Below are 23776 nucleotides of genomic sequence, written 5' to 3' on the forward strand. Positions count from 1 at the left end.
ATGGAGTGATGAGAGAGGCAGCATCCCAGATCTGGAAGAGTCAGCAGGCAGTAAAGAGTTTCTTGGCTTGCCATTTTTTTTCATTCTTTCTCAGCCTCCATTTTATAAGGCCAGCAGGTTCTAGGGTGACCAGATAGCAAATGTGAAAAATTGGGACGGAGGTAGGGGGTAATAGGAGCCCATATTAAAAAAAAAAAAAAAAAAGCCCCAAATATCGGGACTGCCCCCACAAAATCAGGACATCTGGTCACCCTAGCAGGTTCCCAATTTGTGTACTAGTTAAAATGTAATGTGGTATCCTATAAATGTGGCTATCCTGAGCAGTGACTCAGGATTTTTAACTGAAAGAGTACTCTCTTCACTATACAGGCCTTTCAAAGGCAGCCATGCGTGGACTGGCATAATTTCAGTCCCCTCTCTGGGGCATGAAAACTTCCAGGTGTAATTAGTACAACACAAATAAACAAGTCCTCTGACTCCCTAAATGCCCCTGCATACTTTTACAAGCAATGCTAACATGGGTGGATAATATTGCAAGTAGGGCTGTCAAGCAAGTAAAAAAATTAATTGCACCATTAAAAAAAATTAACTGTGATTAATTGCGTTGTTTAAATAAATGGTATTCCATTATTGCTTAATATTTTTGGATGTTGTCTACATTTTCAAATATATTGATTTCAATTACAACACAGAATACAAAGTATATAGTGCTCACTTTATATTTATTTTTATTACAAATAATTGAACTGTAAAAAACAAAAGAAATAGTATTTTTCAAATCACCTTATACAAGTACTGTAGTGCAATCTCTTTATCATGAAACTTGAACGTACACATGTAGAATTATATACAAAAATAAATACTGAAAAATAAAACAATGTAAAACTTTAGAGCCTACAAGTCCTCTCAGTCCTATTTCAGCCAGTTGCTCAGACAAACAAACTTGGTTACAATTTGCAGGAGATAATGCTGCCTGCTTCTTGTTTACAATGTCATCTGAAAGCGAGAACAGGCATTGGCCTGGCACTGTTGTAGCTGGCGTCGCAAGATATTTATGTGCTAAAGATTCATATATCCCTTCATCTTCAATCACCATTCCATAGGACATGCGTCCATGTTGATGATGGGTTCTTGCTTGACAACGATCCAATGCAGAGCGCACCAATGCATGTTCATTTCCATCATCTGTGTCAGATGTCACCAGCAGAAGGTTGATTTTCTTTTTTGGTGGTTTGGGTTCTGTAGTTTCAACATCTGAGTGTTGCTCTTTTAAGACTTCTGAAAGCATGCTCAACCCCTTGTGCCTCTCAGATTTTGGAAGGCACTTCTGATTCTTAAACTTTGGGTTGAGTGCTGTAGCTATTTTTAGAAATCTCACATTGGTATCTTCTTTGCGTTTTGTCAAATCTGCTGGGAAAGTGTTCTTAAAACAAACGTGCTTAGGTCATCATCCGAGACTGCTATAACATGAAATATATGGCAGAATGTGTGTAAAACAGAGCAGGAGACATACAGTTCTCCCCCAAGGAGTACAGTCACAAATTTAATTAACTCATTATATTTTAACGAGCATCATCAGCATGGACGCTTATCCTCTGGAATAGTGGCCAAAGCATGAAGGGGCATACGAATGTTTAGCATATCTGGCACAAAAGTACCTTGCGATGCTGGCTACAAAATGCGAATGACTGTTCTCACTTTCAGGTGATATTGTAAACAAGAAGCAGGCAGCATTATCTCCTGCAAATTGTAACCAAGTTTGTCTGTCTTAGCGATTGGCTGTCCAAGAAGTAGGACTCAGTGGACTTGTAGGCACTAAAGTTTTACATTGTTTTGTTTTTGAGAGCAGTTATGTAACAAAAAAAAAATCTGCATTTGTAAATTGCACTTTCATGGTAGAGATTGCATACAGTACTTGTATGAGGTGAACTGAAAAATACTGTTTGTTTTTTACAGTGCAAATATTTAATCAAAAATAATAATCAAGTGAGCAGTGTACATTTTGTATTCTATGTTGTAATAGAAATCAATGTATTTGAAAATGTAGAAAAACATCTGAAAATATTTAATTTCAATTGGTGTTCTGTCATTTAACAATGCAATTATTTTTTTGAGTTAATCATGTGAGTTAACTGATTAATTGACAGCCCTAATTACAAGTAATATGGTCTTTTTGGGACTCAAAATTGTGTGACCAAGAGCGTCTCCCTGGATAAAAAGTGAGTGAAATTGGATTCAAATTTGTTTCATGCAGGCATATATGGGTCTCTGGTTCTTGGTGTAAGGCACTCAGACAAAGCAATTCCCAGCTGTCTGAGTGATACAGTTGAAAGCTGAGACTATTGAGTTATCAGTAAAGTCAGTTTACAATCCTGACTCCTGCCAGGTACTGCGGAAAGGAATACTGGTGATATGGGAAATTGAAGCAGTCTGAAGCACAACAGGAGAAAATATTTCTTTTTGTAAGAAGTAGCTAGAACAAGTGGAGGGTCAGTAACTGATCTCTCTTGCTCATCTCTATTCAGAGATACTTGCAGGCCTCCTAACCAGCTCCATGTGGAGTAAGATCTCATGTGATGCCAGGCTTTCTCAGTTAGGGAATACTAGAGCTATCTGTATAGCTTTGATCAGATGGGGTCACTGGATATTGCCCAGAGGGGAGACCCTGTGGAGCTGTGCAAGAATTTTAGAAACAGCTCTGTCCCTGTCCCAGTCTCAACCCATGGAAAGGCCACTACATGAACGAAATAATCCATAATCTTTCTTCAGATCAGAGCATTAAAACCCTCTCCCCATACTATTTCTGTTCTCTGGGAACTGAGAACAAACAGGGCACAGCTGAATCATCTAAATAAGTTCCTAAAGGAGATTTTTCTTCAAGAATTCCTATTTTATCATCCTCAGACAATTCTTATGTTTTTTTCAGACAGGTGGCAGCCTTTTTCTTTTCCCAAATTTGATCATTATCATTTGAACTGACGTGATTCCAGGGTTTGTCTCTGGGATCATGGTAGCAATATTATTGGCTTTAGAGAAGGCTGAAATTCACTTATCTCTTCCTGGAAAACATTTTTGGTCAGGGTTCTGTAGAGAGAAAACTGAAGAATATATAGAGTGATTTGGTTCCTGAACTATCTTTTGATTCAGGTCAAACAAACACATGGTGCCAGGAAAGTCAGTCATAGGCCTATGGAGGATGAATACTATTGGGCACAAGATCTTATTTGAGGAGAATGTTAACATGATGAAGATGGCCCTGATGATGTGGTGTCACAGAAACAATCTCAACAGTCATTGTCTAATCACCTCCTTGACTGTCCTCCCCATAATTTTCCACAACTGTGAACATTTAAAATCCATAAAAATAAAAAAAATGCTTAACATGAATATTTATTTTTTATTTGTAGAAATTATAAAAATCAAATTCTGCTAAGCTCAGGTATAATATTCTCAATATTTTAATGAAAAGGAAGTTTTGTGCAATCCAATATTAAATGCTTCATTTGGGCATCCACCTTATTCTAACTCTGCAAGGTCACTCAGTATGTTCTTGGAACCTCATTCTGCATCTTCCAGCACTACCCAGATTGAATCTCTGAAGAAAGTGTCGTCATATTTGCTATTCATTAGAGTAGGCTTCCCAATGAGGTGTGTGGTGGTTTTTTATTTATTTATTTATTTTTATTTTGGGTTGGGAGCTTTCTCTAACAAAGTCCCATTATTATACTTTTAATTCAGACAGGAACTGTTCATAATTGTGTCATGGCATCCATTCCATGAGTAAATTCAAGAACAGTTCCTGCTTCAATTAAGCACCAGAGTCCTGTTCTTAAGAGCACTCACAAGCGCAGAGCAGAATAGTCCTGTACTGAGATCTGCAAATGACCATCAGTTGACCAAATTCTGCAGATTGGTCATCCAATCATAGCCAATGCCACTAACTTGCTTTTGCAGAAGAGTTCTCGGTGTCTTACTGCCCTTGACTAGATAGATTGTATACAAGTACACCTCTACCTCAATATAACGCTACCTGATATAACGCGAATTCGGATATAACGTGGTAAAGTAGCGCTCCGGAGGGGCGGGGCTGCGCACTCTGCTGGATCAAAGCAAATTTGATATAACGTGGTTTCACCTATAACGCGGTAAGATTTTTTTTTTTGGCTCCCGAGGACAGCGTTATACCACGGTAGAGGTGTATCTTGTTTTGGATGTCCATATCTGAAGGATAATCCCTGAAAGGGCACTGCTCTGAAAATCCCATTGTAATGGGTCTGTGGACTTTAGGATGAAGAACAAGAGGAAAGCTTTTCAGTGCTTACCTGAAAATTTCCTTCTTTGAGTAATAAGGTCCACAGATCTATTCTGGAGACAAGTGGATTACCCAGGACAGAGATGTAAACTGATATTCAAGGATTTGGGTATGTTGTCAGTAGGTCGAATTTACCATATTCTGCAGTAGGAGAAATTGATTTGTTTTTTCTCAAAGCATATTTACTCAATCTATAATTTAAGAAAGCATATTTGAATTATCCTGGCTGTAGAAGTTACCTGAACTGGAAGGAACTTCAGAAAGCAGAGCATACCCTGGCTGTCAGTGATTGACAGGTCTGGTTTTGCTCTTGAGCTGCAGGCAGGCTGAAGTACCCATTGTAACAGATCTCTGGACATTATTGCACAAAAAAGAGGAATTTTTTAGGTAAGCACAAATATTTTTATATTTTATAAGGTAACTTTGAAACAGAAGGATGATTTACTACAACTTAAACTTCTGGAGGGGTCACTTCAGGCTTGATACTCTTAAAAGTGTGTGTAATCTCTGATTTCAGTGGGATTCTACATGTGCTTAAAATTACATATATGGTTAAGTATTCTGCTGAATCTAAAGCTTAGAGGAAAAGCTTTGCATAGTCGTCTTAATCTCTCAGCTAGCCAGTCTCTCCCAGCATTTTGAAAACGTAACAATTCTTAAAATGCATACAGCCCAGTCCTAATATAATCATCTCTCTTGTATAATTAAGTAATAGGATCTCTCCTCTTATTTTATCTTTTGCTCTGTTTAGCAAGTCTTGAAAATGCATTTGACCTTTAATTTAATTAAAACTGAAATTTGTTTGACTTTTGACAACTTAAAAAACAACACTGCAGCAAAGTTCTGAAACATTTGATATACTTGAAATATTTGTTTCAATATTTCCCATATTTCAACCTCAAAAAAAATTTTTTTTTTTTAAGGTCAAGAGTTTAGAATGGAAGAACAAGGAAAACCAAGAAAAGGGATTTTCATTCTTGTTTTCATATTTTAAAAAATATTACTTGCCTTATATTTTTCCAAACATCTGTAAGGAGACCAGTTTGTATAACCCTGTACTTGGTAAGTGTTGTTTAATGATTTTACAGATGCTTAAACATTTTGTAATTTACAATATAGACAGCTTTTTTGAGTGATGCTGCCTGCAGAGAACTTGGATCTGTTATGAAATGTGGCCTTTATCTACAATGTATGTTTTCAGTTCTATTGAGTTCACCTGTATTAATGGAAACACCACTTGACCTCTCTTTTTAATTATTTAAGAGCCAGGATGCTGTATTGCTCTGGTTCACTTTAAATACATTACAGTAATTCTTACATACTTAAAAAAAATCTTTTTTTTTAATTTATAGTTTGATTTCACCCCACGTTCCTAAAATCTGGGGACAACAGAAGGGAATAACTTAAAGAACAAAATATAAAGGAATGGGATGGGAGGGAAAGGAGTAGAAGGATCAAGGTCAGTGAGGGGAAAGGAAAGCATTATCTATTTCCATCCACTTAAGAATTAATCAAAGGTTTCTAAAAATTAGACAAGATCCTTTCAAGTTTGTCTTAAATTCCTCTTCTCCAAAAAGTTACTCACTCTTCAGCTTCTAGGTGAGCCAATTGTAGAGCCAAGCTTCTATCCCAGGAGGAAGTCTGCTGTTCCATCTAAACCATATAAGTCATTTGGATACACTCACTGCACTAAAAACCAAGTTTAAAAAAAAAATCAAACTTAATGCACCCTGAATCATGAATAAATTACATTTAGAAGAGGAAAAAACCTGTTATTTCTGTGGATCCAAAAGAAATTAGCAGTGTTGCTCGTTGGGTAACATCCACTCCATTGACACGGAGCCAGATCAGTTGGACTCCATAATACCGTCTAAAGTCAAGACAATGCAAATTATGTGTTATCATGTGCTAAACTGGTCATGTTAAGAGCTTGGCATCTCCCAAGCTCTAAATTGACAATTTTTGCATATGTTAAAATATAACTTCCCTGGGTTAACTAGAGTTTTAAAAGGTGTTGGTTAGATTGAGCTAGCTAACACAATTTAACAACACATCTTTACATCCTAATTTAAACACAGCCTATAAGTTGGGGAGGTGATATGCATGCCACATACTTTCCTCCCACTTGCTGGCCTCCACAAAGGTCAGCAAGGGCTGTTGCATGTTCCTCAAAACTGCTGTTAAAGCCTGTGGACTAGAATAGAGGCCCTGAACCCACCATGCCAGGGGTGCTGGAACTGTGGATCTATATCAACATAGGTTCAACCACAGGACTTAAGTGGTATGAAATAACCCTTTGCAAAATGGGTGAATTACTTCATCTATGAATTGTTGCTCAATAACCCATTTGATCAATTATAAACAATTTTTCATTTCTAAATAAACCTACGGCAGTTTCTTCTCACCCTAAATGAAAATGCTGTGCTTGTTTGGGCCAAAGTCCAGTTTGGGTAATTGCATTCTGCCACTTAAAATTGCTCAAGTAGTTTTAATTGGAAGGTGGTTTCCTTTACTTTTTGTTTTGAACAGTGGTGTAATGTTGCTATTTGCTGTTAAAATTTTGCTGGGTTTCATTCCATATCAGTAGCAAGCTATAGAATTCCTCAATAGAGTACATAATTTTAAAACGGCTTAGGGAATCATCTGGATAGAAAGGCACTGTATAAATTAAGCTTTATTTGTTAAGAATTGTTTGAGAGCTTAAAGAAAAGGTAAATGGACCAGTTCATCCAATAGGAAATATTTACAGCCTTCTAGGCCAATAATACAATTTCCAGGGGCTGCCTTTTGAAGCTTAATGCTCTACCCTTTTACTGCTATTGAGAGACTCTGTCCCATCCCCTTGAGGAATCAATGATTGTGCTGCACTGGGAGTTTCAAAAACCAAGAAATCCTGGGATTTCAATTGGGTTGGATAGGGCTTTGAGGTGGTAGGCCTTTCTTCTGACACTAATTTTAAAATGCTTGATTTTCATCACAGAGATACCACAAATGAGACCAAAGCCACACTATGTAATGGTAAAGAAAGATGCTGAAACCAATGAAGCAATATATTGCACAAAGGAACCTTTCCTTAAGGCTCGTGTTATTGTTATTCGATGGCTGGTATCTTTCTGGCTTGAGCCAAAACCTCATACAGGGCCTCATATTCCTGGGATGGAAGGTGGTGAAATTGTGCCAAAGAATATTCAGGTATCACCAAACGCACATTTCAAATAGTTTTTCTCCATTTTGAAAGACTTCTTAGTAGTCTTCTGTTGTGATGTCAACACTGAAATTCTACCACTGTATGTTTCTCTTAGGCCTTGTCTGCACTGCCACTTACAGCGCTGAAACTTCCTTCGCTTAGGAGTGTGAAAAAAAACACCCCCTGATTGATGCAAGTTTCAATACTGTAAAGTGGCAGTGTAGATTGCTACAGTGCTGGGAGCTATTTCCCTCACGGAGGTGGTTTTATTACAGCACTGGGAGAGCTCTCTCCCAGCACTGGCGCCGCGATTACACAGCCATGTTAAAGCACTGCGTCGGCTGTGTAGACATACTTTTTGGTTTTAGCTAATTGAAGAAAGGCTATTTGTTTGTTTTTTTTAAATGAAATATCAAGACCTGAATCCAATTTGGAAAGAATCGCCAGATATTTAAATCTTTGGTTTTTCTACCAAAATAATAGAAATATATTGTGAAGTACTGTTTTCATTCACCTAAAGAAATGTTTTTATCTGTAAATTATTTTTTAGTGAATTGTTGAAGTAAATCTACAGTAATTTCTCTGCATAGGGTGATATGCTCAGTTTCCCTTAAAGCCCAGTCCAGCAATCCAAATTCTATTTGACTTCAGTGGCTCTGTTTGCTGAGGTTTTGTAAGACTGGGTTGTTTGTGATAATACTTCTAAATACTCCCAAGAAATGTCAAATTATAGGTTAGCAAATTGAATGAAGGAAACACAGATTAGAGTTCTTAGTAAAGGTCATTGATCTGACTGGACAATAACTGGACTCCCTTGTGCTTGAGATCTGTACTTTAACTGGCTTTAGACAACCACTAACTTTCTACATAACCTAGTAGATATGTAGTGCTTTGAGATACTTATTTCTCACATTGTCTGTCTGCAGAATTCTCTGTGCTGTTTTTAAGAATTGTATTCAAATTATATTACTAGAACTATTTTCTTGCTCTTTTGTTTCAGAGAGCAGCTGCTAGCATGGCTTCTAGAGAAGACAGTAAAAACGACAGTGCTGATAGACCGGATAGAAATGCAGAGCCAGAACAATCTCATTCTAATACAAGCACCCTAACAGAAAGAGAACCAAGTTCCTCCAGCCTTTGTAGTATTGATGAAGAGCATCTAACTGATATTGAAATAGTTCGCAAAGTCTTTTCTTCTAAAAGAAGTAATGTAAACTTTCTTACAGAGATATTTCGACAGGTAAAGAAACCCTCAAGTGTGGAAGATTTTTTTTTGTTTTAATTTAAGCCCTGATCATATTTATAGCTTTTGTTTCAAATAGGTTGTGTTAAGTAAGAGTGCACAAAAGTGTAAAAACTTTGATTGTGTTTTTATTTACACTCATGGTGTCAAGTATCAGGGGGTAGCCATGTTAGTCTATATCCACAAAAGCAAGGTGCCACCGGACTCCTTGTTTTTATTTACACTGTTATTTTTTAATTTAGGCCGATGGTAAACACGTTGTTTTTTGTTCAGCAAAGTTTGCCATCTGTTTTCCACCTCACTCTCTCCCTTGTGTGTGGAAAGCAAAAGCTAATTTAAAACAACTAATATGAAAAATCTGCCTCTGGTTTCTGGTTTTGTTTTGTTTTTCCACCACTTGAGTGACATAACTTTGACTTCATGTAATGCAGACAATTTTAGCAAAGTCATCTGGGTGAACTGTAGTAACTATATAAGGAGCCAAAAATCCTCCTTCTGGATTACCTAGCTGTTCCCTGTCTAATTACGAATCTGGAAAAATGGCAAGGATCAAACAAAGATGAATGGAAGTGGGCAAAGGAGTAGTTCTGTTCCTGTATGTCTTTCCTATAAGAGGGTAAATGCACAGATCCTAAGAATTTTTAAAGTATAATGAAACTTTACAAGAGCACTATTTTACGCAGTTGCATATTTTGACCAGTGCTGTAAAAGTATCCGTGAAGTAATGTGGAAGAATGGTAAGATGCTGTAATTGTATATGCTTAAGTAGGACTTTATGAAGTTCACTTAAAAGAATATCTTAGTCAGACAATAAAAATAGGTTAAGATTTCAGAGGCCCTTTTACCAGTAGCTTGTGAGTAAGAACCTATAAATTATACAAAATTGACAACATATAAGGTTAAAAACAGAGTAAGATACAATGTGAAACTTACTTCATTTGTTCTGCTTAAAGAAAATTTACTGGTGGGAGCTAGAGCAAGGGAAGGGTATTAGCTGTTAAAATGAAGTTGTTACTCACTGTGGTAAACTGACATTCAAATTAGTTATATTGCTAGTTTGCTGTTTCATTGCAATGAAGGGAAATTGAAAACTCTGGAAAATGTTTGAACTTCACATGAAGATGAATGAAAACTATTCTGATATTAAAATATAACTTAAATACTAGTCAGTGTGAATTAGTACTAATGCATCATTCTACTATATTTTTAGGTGAATCGATTAATTTATTTTTTGGTATCTTACTCTAGTATGAGAGCATTTAAGATGATCAAATCATGTGTTGATCATCTTAGTTTAATGCAGTAAAAAGAGAATTTGAGAAGTTTAGTTTTCAAACAGTATCTAAACCTTGTGTAATTGGGAGGAAAATAACTTTACATTATATAAGAAGTGATTGATGTATTTATTAAAAACACTTCAAACAATGCTCAAAAAAGTTAGTGAAGAAGGCATTGCAGATTTGAGGAGAGAGCCAAAATAAGCAACCTGTTCAACTCCTTTTTCTTTAGCATAACATTTTCTTAGCTGCTGCAGTCAGTTCCAGATTTGGGCTGAGCTGTGGGAACTTTTTTTTTTTCTTTGAGAATGTTTTAGAAAAATCCCTTCCTCTGTTTTTCATTTATACAGTGAGGATGGCAAGAAGTGGAATCTGTCTGCTAGATTTTTCACTTTACTGAAGCAACCTAAATATTTGCATTTCAAACTCGCAGTGTAAATATGTAGGCCTCGCTGTGAAGTGTGTCCATAGCTGAATATGAAAAGTTTGGGTTCAAATTAAGTTTCTATTTGAAAATGCCATACTGAACATTCTCAGTATCCGATGAAGTGGGCTTATGCTCAAATAAATTTTAGTTTCTAAGGTGCCACAAGTACTCTTTTTCTTTATTCTCAGTAAAGCATCTGAATCTTGAAATTTGCATTTGCTGTTCATTTAGACACTCTTCTGGAAATGCATCCATGTAAAGTGGATAGTTTTTGGTTAAATGCCTGTGATCTCTTTCATTGCATATTCAGTTCAAATTTCTTGCACTCAAGGGCTGTATTTTTAGTATTTATTCTTATTACAGTGGTACCTAGACACCTTGGGATCAAGCTCCAGTGGTCTGCATAGCACCTAGGACAAGTGGTGAAAAGTGTCCCTACTTTAAAGAGCTTTATGCCTTAGAATGCACTCAGACCACAGAAAATTAGGAAAATATGAGTGGGTTGAGCTTTAAAAGGCTATTAGACTTGTTGAGCCCATTCTCATGCCACCTGAAATGTGAAGGGGAGATCAGCCTTAGGGTTGTGTCTGGCTGCTTGCTCCATCCACTTTTACATTCTCACTCTCCAGATGAGACAAATGAAAATATCAATGGCCAACAGAGTAGGGGGGAGGAAGTACTGTATTTTCAAAACATATTACAGGGTGGCCACACTTACTGACCCTTCGAGCTGCGTACAGTAATTTTCAGAAGTTCAAGAGCCAGGTGCATCTGCTGGGGCTCAGGGCTTCAGCCTTGCGAGTGGGGGTGGGGGGCTATCTGCTGGGGCTAGGGGCTTCAACTCTGCAGGAGGGGAGGTGCACCTGCCGGAGCTAGGGACTTCAGCAGGAGCAGGGCTGAAGGTAATAAAAGGTAGTAGGTAATAATTGGAGATATACCAATCTCCTAGAACTGGAAGGGACCTTGAAAGGTCATCGAGTCCAGGCCCCCTGCCTTCACTAGCAGGACCAATTTTTGCCCCAGATCCCTAAGCGGCCCCCTCAAGGATTGAACTCACAACCCTGGGTTTAGCAGGCCAATGCTCAAACCACTGAGCTATCCCTCCCTCCCTGCTAGAAAGAAGCCCTAGCCCCACCACCTGACCTGAGGTCAGAAGCCCTGAGGCAAAACAACCCCCCCCCCCAGTCTGATAGGCAGAGAATGGGGGGCGGGGGACTCTTTGAGCCGCACTTAACTGTAAAAGAGCCACATGTGGCTCATGAGCATGGTTTGGCCATCCCTGACATATTAGGAGCAAAAAGAACCCTAGGTCAGGCATAGGTCCATTGCTGGATGCAGATGATAAAATTGTAAATAGTAATGCAGAAAAGGCAAAAACGTTCAGTAGATAATTCTGTTCTGTATCTGATACAAAACAGGAGGCTATATCAACTGCTTCTGATGCTATGGATGGAATAGAAAGTCTACTGTGTGTAACAAAGGAAGTTGCAAGTCAGCATCTGCTAAAATTAAACATTTGGATAACTTGTATACAACAGTCTTAATGGGACTATCTGAGGAGCTCTAGCTGAGGCTTTCCCTTACCCACGATGTTAATTTTTAACAAATCTTGGAAAACTGAGGAATGGAAGATTTAATATTTTTAAAAAAGAGTAAAAGGGGTGACCAAGGGAACTATAGTCTGGTTAGCCTGATGTCAATCCCAAGTAAAATAATGGAATGGTTAATTCAGAACTAAGTCAACAAAAGTATTTTTTAGCCTCTTATGTCAATCAACATGGTTTCATGGAAGATTAGATCTTGTCAAACAGGGCACATGCTGGACAGATTAAAAACTGGTTCACTGACAGATCTCAGAATGGCCCCAGTTACTGCTGTCTCCCCATTACTAGCAAGGTCCCGTAGGGATTGATTTTTTGGGGTCCAATATTACTCAATATTTTTTATTCACTATCTAGATGATGATATAAAATCTTTGTACAGTTTGCAGATAACATGCTGTGTGGTGAGATAGTAAATAATGAGAACAGATTGCTACTACAGAGTGATCTGAATCTCCTAGTTAAATGGTCACAATCCTACAAAATGTGTTTTAATACAGCCGAATGCAAGGTTACTGCATCTGGGAACAAAGAATACAGGCGATACCTGTGGGATGGGACACTGTCTTGGGAATCAGTAACTCAGAAAAGGATTTTGGGATTGTTGTAGATGACCACCTCAGTGAGCATGCAGTGCACTGCTGTGGCAGAAAGGGCTAATGTGATCCTTGGACGTACACAAGGTGACTATTAAATGGATGTAGAGAACTGACCTTGCCTATGTACACAACATTGGTAAAACTTCTGCAAGAATGCTGTGCCCAGATATGGTGTCCACAGTTGAAGAATGATGTGTGAATGTTAGCGTTTGAAGAAAGGTCACAAAAATGTTTCAAGGGCTGGAAAACAATAATGTGAAGTGAAGCTTAAGGAGCTCCATCTGTTTAGCTTATCAGAGAAGGCTGAGAGGTGACTTGATCACTGTGTATGAATATTTACACATGGAAAATATCTGATAGCGAGGGGCTTCTCAATCTTGCTGACAAAGGCATAACAAGATCCAGTGGCTGGAAGTTGAAGGTATGCTAACTCAACTTTGAAATAAGACTCCATTTCCTTGCTCTGAGGGTAATTAAACATCAGAGGAGCTTACCCCAGGGGAGATTATGGAATCACCATCCCATGGCGTCTTTAGATTTAGATTAGATACCTTTCTATAAAACCTGTCTTAATCCAGTTTCTAGGAAAAAAGTTTTTATAGTCTGTGCACACAGGTCAGACAAGATTATCATAGTGATCCCTTCTGGCTTTGGAGTCTGTGAATCCATTAATAACTGGCCCAGCAGGTGTGGCAATATTTCCTCAGCCACATCATATTTCCTGCACTTTGAAAGCTGTAGGGCATTCTGTGTTGCAAAAGCATAAGAAACTCTAAAGGATAGCAGTTGCCTATCCTACTTTTTAGCTGACTTTGGAAGTTACAGAATAGCTGGGTGCCATTCTGATACTCCTTTAAAGTGTTCAGTCCTGAAGTTGAGAATGAATTGTTCATAACAAGAATCATGCATTTCTTTGGGATATTGGTATATCCAATGGCTCCTGGGAAATGCAAACTGGTTCAGTTTATTTTATTCTTTTTAATACAACTAGTATAGTAAAAGTGCACAAGCTGGTAAAGTTGTGAATTTAAAAGAAAGTTAAATTCCCAGTAAATATATTGCATTAACGTAGACTGTCTTTGAACATAGTTAAGTTTAGCAGAATCCCAAGACTTGCATTAGAGACGGCTGATCTGAGAGCACTTTTATTTTAGCCCCACAGTTACATAATACTTCCTGAAGAGGGCAGCATCTTGCAAGCAAACTGGCTTGCTGACATGCATTTTTTCATAACTGTAGTTAAAAAAATGCTTTTTCTGTGTCATCTGATTTGCGCCACTCATTCATAGCAGCAGTAAAACATGGCTTTTTTGTTATCAGTACAAATTCAAATGGCTAATATAATTAAGAACCCTATTGCCCCTTACTCTTTCTCCCCCCGTGTATGGGACTGGATGCAGCAGAAGCTTCCACCGAGTCTGTTCTGTTCTGTTCTGTTCTGTTCTGTTCTGTTTTTGGTGTTCAGTATCAGCAGGGCCCCTAAGATCTATGCAGGAACAGGTCCGCATGGAGTCCCACTGGCAGCTGCTCCCTTTCCCTGCTAACTACATCCAGCTCCCTAGCAGCACAGCTTTTTTGCCAAGTGTCACTTTTTTCCCTCAAAAACTTTCTGTCCTTCCCCCTTTGCCCTCCTTCCGACTTTCAGGGTGTTCCAGATTGCAGATGGGGAAAGTTAATAAATTAATACTGATGTAAATCAGCATTAGTTTAAATTCCTGCAGAGTGGCTGCAGCAGTTTCTCCATCTGTAGAGCATGATGCCTGGGGTGGGAGCTTTCCTAGAGTTGAAAGAAGTGAGTTGGATGTTTCTCACTTTTCCTTTCCCTCAAAGCGACAGAATTGTACAGTATAGTGAGTCCTAAAAACTTTTTAAATAAAATTAAATCACGTCAACTTTCTATCTTCATATCATATCCATAAATTGAAATGCATGTTCCTGAAACTGTTTACTACTAGCAGTATCGTGAGATAACGTAGTTCGAGTCTAACGTGTCTCCAAATGTTATAACTTTTTTCCCCCTCCCAACTAGGCATTTTTGTTGCCAATTTGCGAAGCAGCTGCTATGAGGAAAGTGGTGAAGGTTTACCAAGAATGGATCCAACAGGAAGATAAGCCTTTATTTATGAAAGAACCTGAAGAAATATTGACATCTGTAAATATAGATTGTGATGAAAATGTTGCAGAACATAATTCAGCGGAGAAGGGAAACGAGAGAGATGAGGTAAAAAAACCCAAACTTCTTCAAATTTAAAAAGACCATTGTTAAATAGATGTCTCATTTCCTGAACAATTTAGCATATGTACTTTGTTTCCACATAGCAGTCTGGTTGGTGCATGAGTTAGAAAAGAGGAGTGAAAGGAAATATTGAGATGAAAACTGTGAAGGCACAAATCTGTCCCCTCAGGTATGAGTAAATAGAGTAGCAGCACAGTAAAGGTGCCTCCCTCCCCGCCCCCCATAAAAGCTATACTCCCAAATCCTTCAATTCATGCCTCCACCTCACCTTCATATCCGTTCTTTGTTCAGATTGTTTATGCAAATGACCAGGAATTTTTTTTTAACTCAGCAGTAACTGACTTCTAGGGGCCAGCATTAAATAAAACAAACCAAATACAGAAAAATCCTATTTTAAATTAAATTTAAGGGGGAGATTTTCAGAGGCACAGACTGTCCATTTAACTTTCAATAGGAAGCCAGCACCTAACTGCTCATATGCCTTTTGAAAACCTATTCCTAATCTAAATTATAATAGTGGAATTTAATGTTAGTGATTTATGTATATATTTAGAACTTGACACTGTGTATTCTCCTACCAAGAGCTTCCTAAGAGAGAACTCCTCAGTTTGGGGACCAAAAACAAAATTATAAGTTTCTCTAATAGTCAGACCGTTACCATCTTTAAATGCTGTCGTTATTTTTTCAATTCCCTTCAAAATAGCTATAAGCATAAGCATTTTCATTGGTTTTTAATAAATAAAGTATGCACAGGGTGAAAGCCAAATGCCTTTGAGGCCTGACTTTGCACATTTTAAGTCAACTGCAAAATTCCCCAGTGACTTCAGTACAAGAAGGAGCAGGACACTGAGGACTACGATTGCTTTATTAGTGTAATGTACTCCCTAGTATGGCTCATTAGTAAGGATGTGATTTGGTCACGGATTCAGTGACTTCTTTGGCTCCGGCTTGGGCATACCCTGATTTTGTACGTTTTTACCATGACTGCTCTGTAAATTTTGCCTAATTTTACCGTGACAAAATTGTTGCCATACATATTACCTTATGGTTCATTGCTAACTATAAACTAACTTAGGGAGATGGTTTGTGCACTATATCCTTACACTATATATGAAAAATAATTCCAAGCAGAATGAGACAAAGTAGCAATTACCGTATATACTTGTTCATAAGCTGAATATTTTTTTAGTAAAAAAGGGAAACACCAGAGAAGTGGGTTGGCTTATGAATGGGTATAGAGGGGGAGAGGTGGGACACAGCCCCCTCCCCAACAGAGGGAGCAAGGAGAGGCAGCACAGCCAGCAGAGCCAGAAGGGAAGAGGCAGGGCCAGAGTCTTTCCGCTTCTGGCCACGCTGCTCTCCCCTAAATCCAAGGCAGCTGCAGCTCCGGGGCAGGCACGCTGCGGCCGCACTGCCCGGTCTGGCCTGCCCCAGATAAGATGGGAAGGGCGGGGATGGGGAGAGTGTGGGGTTACTGGGCTAGGGGTTGGGTTATGTGGGGGGTGGTCACAGGGGTTACTCCCCTGACCCCAAGCTTCTCCCTTCTCCACCCCCTCAAATTTCCCCACCAGTTGCTGTCCCAACCCATCAGGGTAAGCAGCTGGCATGCCGGGGCACTTTGTTTACTTAGGTTTACCTCTGTGCCTGCAGATGCTCGAGGTAAACAAACCATCTTGGCCCGCCAGCAACCTATCCTGATGGCCCGGGAGCCAAAGTTTGCTGACCCCTGAATTATAGGGTCGGCTTATGAATGGGTCATAAAAATTTTCCATTTTTACTTATCCATCTTGGGGGGGAAGGAGGTCAGCTTATAAACGAACTGGCTTATGATTGAGTATATATGGTAATTTTCCCCTATTATTTTGAATATTTGTTCTGTGACTCTTTTTTACATTGTATCCTTTTTTTTAAGGTGCCTGGACATGCACCTTCTTCCATTTTCCAGTCTCTGGGAGGCAGGCTGCTCCCAGTAGTCATTTTCAGCTCATATTCCTCCTTTTTTTTTTTTTTTTAAATAAAGAGGGGGGCAAAAATCTAATTCCCATTTGTTTGGTTTTTCTCTGGGAGTTTAAGAAACAAAATATTTTATGCTTCAGGAAAAAATGACAAACTCTGGTCATGTTCAAAATTCAAGTTGGACAAGAAATGGCTGCCACCAAGATGCTTCCCATAAAATATCGGAAATAGATATCGCTGAGCAAAATATACGAGCTGGAGTACAATCAGTGTTACAGGTACAGAATGCACTCTATTTTTTTCCCCCTCTATTTTATTCTTTCCTGTTTAATGTGTTTTCTTTAATATTGTGTAAATAAAATGTTAATGGATAAAACGGAACATGATTACAGAATGAGTCTCCTGCTGTTCCATAACATCTTAGTGTTGCTAAATGATTGTAGATTTAATTAAGGGGATGGATAATAAAGATATAATGATAGTTTAATGTGTTCTTATTGACTTCCTGCATTCTTTCTTCGTTTTTGACATAACTAACACATAGTATACAGGACTGCATTTACTACTGTTGGGTCACACAAGGAAAAAAATCTTTATTCCATATGTTCATTTCTACATCAGAAAGTGTACTCCATTCTACAGGGTGTTACAAAAAAAATTATCTAAACTAATCCACACTAGAAGATTGTTTGTATGAATTTGAGTGCTGTCCTGTTTATGAAATTTTATCTATATTAGAACACATGTGGTGGCTTAATGTTATAGCTGGAGATAAACACTTATTAGATCTTTGTTCTTTAGTTATTTTAATCATATTATATTAACAGTTTATTTACATTTTTAAAATGTAATTAATACAAGGATTTTTGGAACTTTGCATGGGTGTATTTTAAATAGAAATAACTTATTCAATACTATTGTAAGTTGCAAATGCTGTAGTAAAGATTAGCTAGAGTTGTGTATATAGCCTTTATATTTCCATTTGTTTATAACTTCCTGAAAATTCTGCTTTTGGAATTGAAATTTTCTATAACTGGTCTTAGCACAGAGGTCAATTATTTTGGACATTTTGAGCAAAATGCCTTGTTCTTGTGTTATAAGACACTGTGGGTTTTTTTTTAACCTTTTAGCGTGTTCAGTGTACATTTTGAGTCTCACCATGGGATTATTCAGGTGCATAAAGTCATTTATGAGCACAAGTCTTAGCAGTATTGGATGTCCACTGAGCGTGCTTACAGGCATTTTTTAGTTGCTGAGTGAAAAACCCCAACCTTTTTTAAATTGAAAGAAAAAATCCTTGAGCTTTCCTGCACTCATCAGGCAACTGGAGCACAAGTTTTTAAAGTTGTAGGCGATATGATGTTAAGCAGAGACTCATTAGACTCAGCTATGTGACGTGCTAGGGAATGGGGAGAACTGATCTTTCTCCCTAGCAGACATACAGGCTGCTGATCTTAGTTGTTACCGGGAAGCTTTGCAGGGAGGAGACTGCAAGTCTCATAGGGCTTGTCTGTGCAAATTCTCTGGTTAGACCTTGCTGCCGTTCACTAACAGTTCCCAAGAGCTACCCCTCTTTGAAATAGGAGTAGAGTGCGGCAGCAGGGTCCACACAGATACTCAGGCCTGGTCTTCACTTAAAAATTAAATCGATATCACTGAGGGCATTTTTGCACCTTGAGTCCCATAGTTAGGTTGATCCTAACCCCTTCAGTGTAAACATGGCAAGGTCAATGGTAGCATTCTTCTTTCAACCTAGCTACCACCTTTTTGGAAAGGTAAATTAACTACATTGACAGAAACACCCCTTCCATTGCTGTAGGAAGTATCTACACTATGATGCTACTGTGGCACAGCTGCAGTGCCATAGCTGTACCACTGTAACAGCTGTAGTGTAGACATGGCCTTAGTGCATAGCAGGCTAGGCTTTTCTGGCATGAAGATAGCTTTTACTGTTTCACCCTATGCGCTTGTTCTTTGGCAGAATCCAACCAAACAGTAGCAGCAGCAGAAATGTGCATTTGCTCCTCTCTCACTCCATTAACCTTTAACATGGGTCACTGTTGTGTTTATACAACGCCTAGTGCAATGGGGGTCCTGGTCTATATCTCGAGCTTCTAGGCACCAGGGTAGTACAAATAGTTAATAAAGACACCCAAGAAGATTTTTAAGGAAAACGGTTCCTGTAATATAGAATGTATAGACAGATGTGTGACCTCCTGCTTGGGGTACCCAGAATTGTGATCCCCTGTGTAACTCCTCTCAGCCTCAGCAAGTGAGAGGTGGTTGTTTTTTTTTTCTTTTTGCTGCTCCCAAACCATGTATGAGCAACCTGAGACGTTAGCTTGTCTGCCTTGCCCCCAAACTCTTCAGGACTCTGTTAGTCCAAATCTTACCTTGCAGATAACAATCCGTGAATCCCAACTCCTGAGTTACCCAGAGATGTTTCTCTGGAGTGTCTAGTCCCTCCTCACTGGACATTCACAGAAATTAAGTTCACTGCCTCCAAAGTGAAAATGTATGCGCCAGCCTGTATTGCTCGCTGTGGACTCACCTTCCAGTTTAATACACCGCACAGAGAGATTCTTGTTTTATTACAAAACTGAGTTTATTAAAAAAGAACAGAGATTGAAGTGATACTGAATATGAATAGAAGACAAGTGTGGTTACAAAGCAAACAAAACACTTTCTAGTGACTAAAACTTAATTTCAGCAAGTTACAATCTTTGTGTAAGCAAGTTTCTCGCTTACAGTGAAGTTTCCACCAACTCTTGCCTTTCAGGCCAAGGGATCAGCTTTAATAGGCACAGTGGGTGCTGTATCCTATCAACCCTTAGGTGAAGGGTAACTAAACTGTCTCTTTGCTCCCCTTTATAATACTTCAGAGTCCATTGACTTTCTCAGAAAGGTTTCTTGGGGTGCAGATTCTGTCCCCCAGTGTGGTTGTTAAATGGTTTTCTCCCCCTCTCATTTAGCTTGATGTCTGTTTACTTTATGTATAAATGTATTTCTGTTGTACTTTTGCCTGTAACCAAACAGGTCACATAAGTAAATGTACATTTTTGTCTGGGATCATGCTGTGCCTCCCAAATACATTTTAAAATCATATTTCCAGCACACATCTACAACTCTTTGTATACAATCCATGCATACATCACACAATGATTTTCAGAACCAGTGTGTTGCCAGTTTACATATGATACCTTAGATGACACCTTTTGAGAAAGATATTGTGACAATAGTGTGTTGGGGCAATGAGTGTGAGGCCTGATGTAAGGTACAGTATGGGGTGGGGGTGCTGTACCAGTGGCCACTGAAGGGTTCCTGTGATCACCCCCTTCCCTCTTGCAATGCTGCAAGAGAGTCATGGCCCATGACTAAAGCATGTAGGTGCTGCAGTAATGCAAGTAATTAATAAGACACAAAATGGGGAAGAACAAGCTAGGTGGTAGTGGTGCTGAAAAGGATTGGGGGTCATAGTGGATCACAAATTGAATGAATCAACAATGTGATGGAGTTGCAAAAAAGGGCTATCATCATCCTGGGGTGTATTAACAGGAATGTCATATGCCAGACACAGGAGGTAATTTCTCCTTTCTACTCAGCATTTGTGAGGACTCAGCTGGAATACTGTGTCCAGTTCTGGATGCCACACTTTAGGAAAGATGGTGATAAACTGGAGAGAGTCCAGAGGATAGTAACAAAAACGGTAAAAGGTTTAGAAAATCTGACCTATGAGGAAAGGTTTAAAAAAAAAAAGTAGCATGTTTAGTCTTGAGAAAAGAAGATTGAAGGGGGACTTGATAAATCTTCAGAGATGTTAAGGGCTGTTGTAAAGGGGACAGTGATCAGTTGTTCTGTGTCCTCCAAAGGTAGGACAAGAAGTAGTGGATTTAATCTGAAGCAAGGGAGGTTTATATTAGATATTAGGAAACACTTTCCAACTGTAAGGGCAATTAAGCTCTGGAATAGGCTTCCAAGGGGGACTGTATGGAATCCATCATTGGAGGTTTTTAAGAACAGGTTGGACAGACACCTCTCAGGAATGGTCTTGGTTCTGCTTCAGTGCAGCAGGATCGACTAGGTGCCCTCTCAAGGTCCCTTCCAGCACTACATTTCTATGATTCTACAATCAGGATCTGAAGTGAAAACTCCATCCATATTGCGTTCTCTTTGACAACAATAAGGAAATTTACAACAAGGTGTCAGAGATTAGCTTATCTATGGATTGGATGAAATGCCAAGCATTGTTGGGAGAACATTAAAGCCTCTGGTAAAGTAAGACCAGAGACAACAACAGTAGCATTGGTTCAGCACGAATAACCTGCCCTTTTTTTGATGTGATGTACATTATTCTTGGGCCGAGCCAGGCCAGGCCACTGATAAAGCCTTCTCAGTTTATCAGAGCCACTGCAACAAATGAGTAAGGTGAATACGCTTTGAGTCCCAAACAGTGTGTCTTACCACATGAAGTGCAGCTGGCAGAGGAGACAAACCAGAGCAATCAAGACATGCAGCCGTTCATGCAAGGTATTGTGCTCTCTCTACATTTACTGGATCTTATTTCTGGTGTGTGCTTGAAAATAGAAGGGGGTTTACTGTGTCAGCATTGCAAGCTACTGATGTTATAAGGACAGTGATAGCTGCCAGTAAAAAAAAAGTATGCTTACCATTTCCCAGAGATGAACAAAGCTGCAAATGGAGCCTAGACTATCTCTGGTGCTGCTTTGTTCTCTGCCCAACCCCCCCCCCCCCCCACACACACACACACTAATGTGGCATAGCCAAACTCCCATTCCTGCTACCTTTGCAACCAAACTGCTTTTTTCTGTAAGCTTCTAGTTGTCAGTATAGCTGATTTCATAAGGAGAGAAATAGCATTTAACTGTCTCTTATTTAAACTTATTAAAGCCAAATAGAACACCAGATTGAGTTAAGGCATTATGTTTTATTGGGAACCAAAGTCCCAAGCAGTAATAAAGTAATTGGTACATGAAGCCCAAAATTCCTCATTGGCCTGCAGGAGAAGGACAAATATTTAATACACATATTCACCTCTGTTCTTTCTCCTTGTAATAAACACAACATTCAAGGGCACAAACATATAAAGCATTAGGAATTTTGGAGAAGTATGTATATGATTATTCTTTGTTCAGTTCCTTACTATTGCTTCTAAAAGCACTAATCAAGAATAGATATTTCTGAAACTAATGGCACACATTCTAAAGAATACATAGTATTTTACCAGTGACTTCCTGAGGCAGACCTTAACAGTGGGAACCCTAAATTCTTTCAAGTCCAGCACACAGCAGCATTTCAGTCCTGCAACAGGAATAAATGCCTGCTGCCAAATATAACTAATCTCTGCTCTGCTTCTTCAACAGACCAAGAAGGCACAGCTGCCATGCTGAGTCTAGAAGGTGCTGAGAGTCCCCTTCCATTGCAGCTGCTTGCATTTCAGTGGAACAGAAAAGGAAAATTACCCTACCTCCTTCTAAAACTTGAAGAGGAAAAAGCTGGCAAAGGACTAAATATTGAGCTGCAGATACCCAAAGCAGACGAGAGTAAAACTGCAGCTATATAACCAATGACTTCATGAGTGTATAGGCCAAGAGATGCAAATCAGAAGAATCAGAAAACCAGGCTCAACTTTGGAGGCAAATATTTGAGGCTTCTACTCCCACTATGAAAAAGGAAGAGTGAGAACTTACTCTGGAGTATTAATGTAGTGTCACCTTCCACCAACCTCACTCTGGAATCTTTCATTCTAGTAGTGGTTCCTTTAACCTCCACGTTGTCCTTGTCCTACCTGTTATCCTACTCTACTCTTTCTTACTAATGCTGTCCCCAATGACCTGGTTCAATGCCTGTTGAAATCCAATGGAAAAACTCCCATTGACTTAAATGAGCACTTGATCAGGCCCTAAACCTAATGTCTTCCTCAGCGGAGTAACTCAGAAACTATTCAAATGTACAGTCAATCTTAACAAACTATATTATTTTCAGATCCCAAGTTGGGGGGTGATTGTTTATTAAAAGCTGTATTTTACAATATACCATATGTTTCATGGTTTCCTAAAGAATGAGAAATAAAAACGTTGATACCTGAAGTATTTTGTCTCTTCGAATTTGAAACAGATAAATTAGTCAAAAATTATAGCGGCTGTAATAAATAAATAAAAGGTACTCCCATACTTAATCAGTTTGAGCATTATCCATATCCAAGAGGTAGGTATTCAAAGTCAGATAGTGCACAGCTCAGTTGGTAGCCTATGGCTGTTGAGACTTGATTATTTTCTCTTCTCTCCCATTTGCTGCTGTATTGGCAGAGAACACTTTGCATTAAGTTAGCTTTCCTGACATGGTCTCCTGTATATCAGGAATTGGAGGTGTCTGAGATGTATTAACTTTGTCTCCAAATTATTCTCTGTCTGTCTGGAAAACCTCCCCATGTTGTCATATAGTGTTGTATAAACCACAGCATCCCAAAATGGCATTGGAACATTTCAAAAGGCGTCTCATCTCCCCTTCAGCCTCATGAGGCATATTCTATTCTTTTGGAGGCAGTATTTAAAGCAGTGTCTTGCTCTTGGGATAATCCAGATATAATTTCATTAACCAGGAAGCAAAGAATAGGCAGGATCACAAGAATCCCTGTGGTTGCACTCTATTAACATTTGGTGTGCATGGTAAAAAATAATATCCCAGCTGGTACAAGCCGGAGTTCCTGAGACACCATATATAATGCACTTTGGCAGGCCAGCTAAAGTAAATATCCAGGACATCACATTTGTGATCAACAAAGGCTTACAACACAGTAGATTTAGTACCTTTTCTGGTTGAATTGCTTGGTGCTTTGTCTAGTAGATGGAGAATGGGCAGCTGAGTTCCATCAGTAGATCCATTGCAGCTGGGAAGCCTTATTTACAAATGTTTCTTAC

At 38.9% G+C, this 23776-nt stretch overlaps 1 protein-coding gene across 11 annotated transcripts in view; it reads left to right on the forward strand.

Annotated features, from left to right (window-relative positions):
• Positions 1–23776, forward strand: part of RALGAPA1 (Ral GTPase activating protein catalytic subunit alpha 1) — a 258521-nt gene that overhangs the window by 44838 nt on the left and 189907 nt on the right. For 10 of the 11 annotated variants that reach the window (XM_039534629.1, XM_039534621.1, XM_039534630.1 and 7 more), the window contains 5 exons: positions 5236–5374; positions 7293–7504; positions 8500–8739; positions 14676–14867; positions 16979–17116. In XM_039534629.1, the coding sequence (XP_039390563.1) occupies positions 5236–5374; positions 7293–7504; positions 8500–8739; positions 14676–14867; positions 16979–17116 (921 nt within the window). Of the gene's footprint in view, positions 1–5235; positions 5375–7292; positions 7505–8499; positions 8740–14675; positions 14868–16978; positions 17117–23776 lie in introns of those variants that run through there. The other variant, XM_039534624.1, reaches the window with a different exon arrangement.

Source organism: Mauremys reevesii, linkage group 4 (assembly GCF_016161935.1).
Source record: "Mauremys reevesii isolate NIE-2019 linkage group 4, ASM1616193v1, whole genome shotgun sequence".
Classification (NCBI taxonomy): domain Eukaryota; kingdom Metazoa; phylum Chordata; order Testudines; family Geoemydidae; genus Mauremys; species Mauremys reevesii.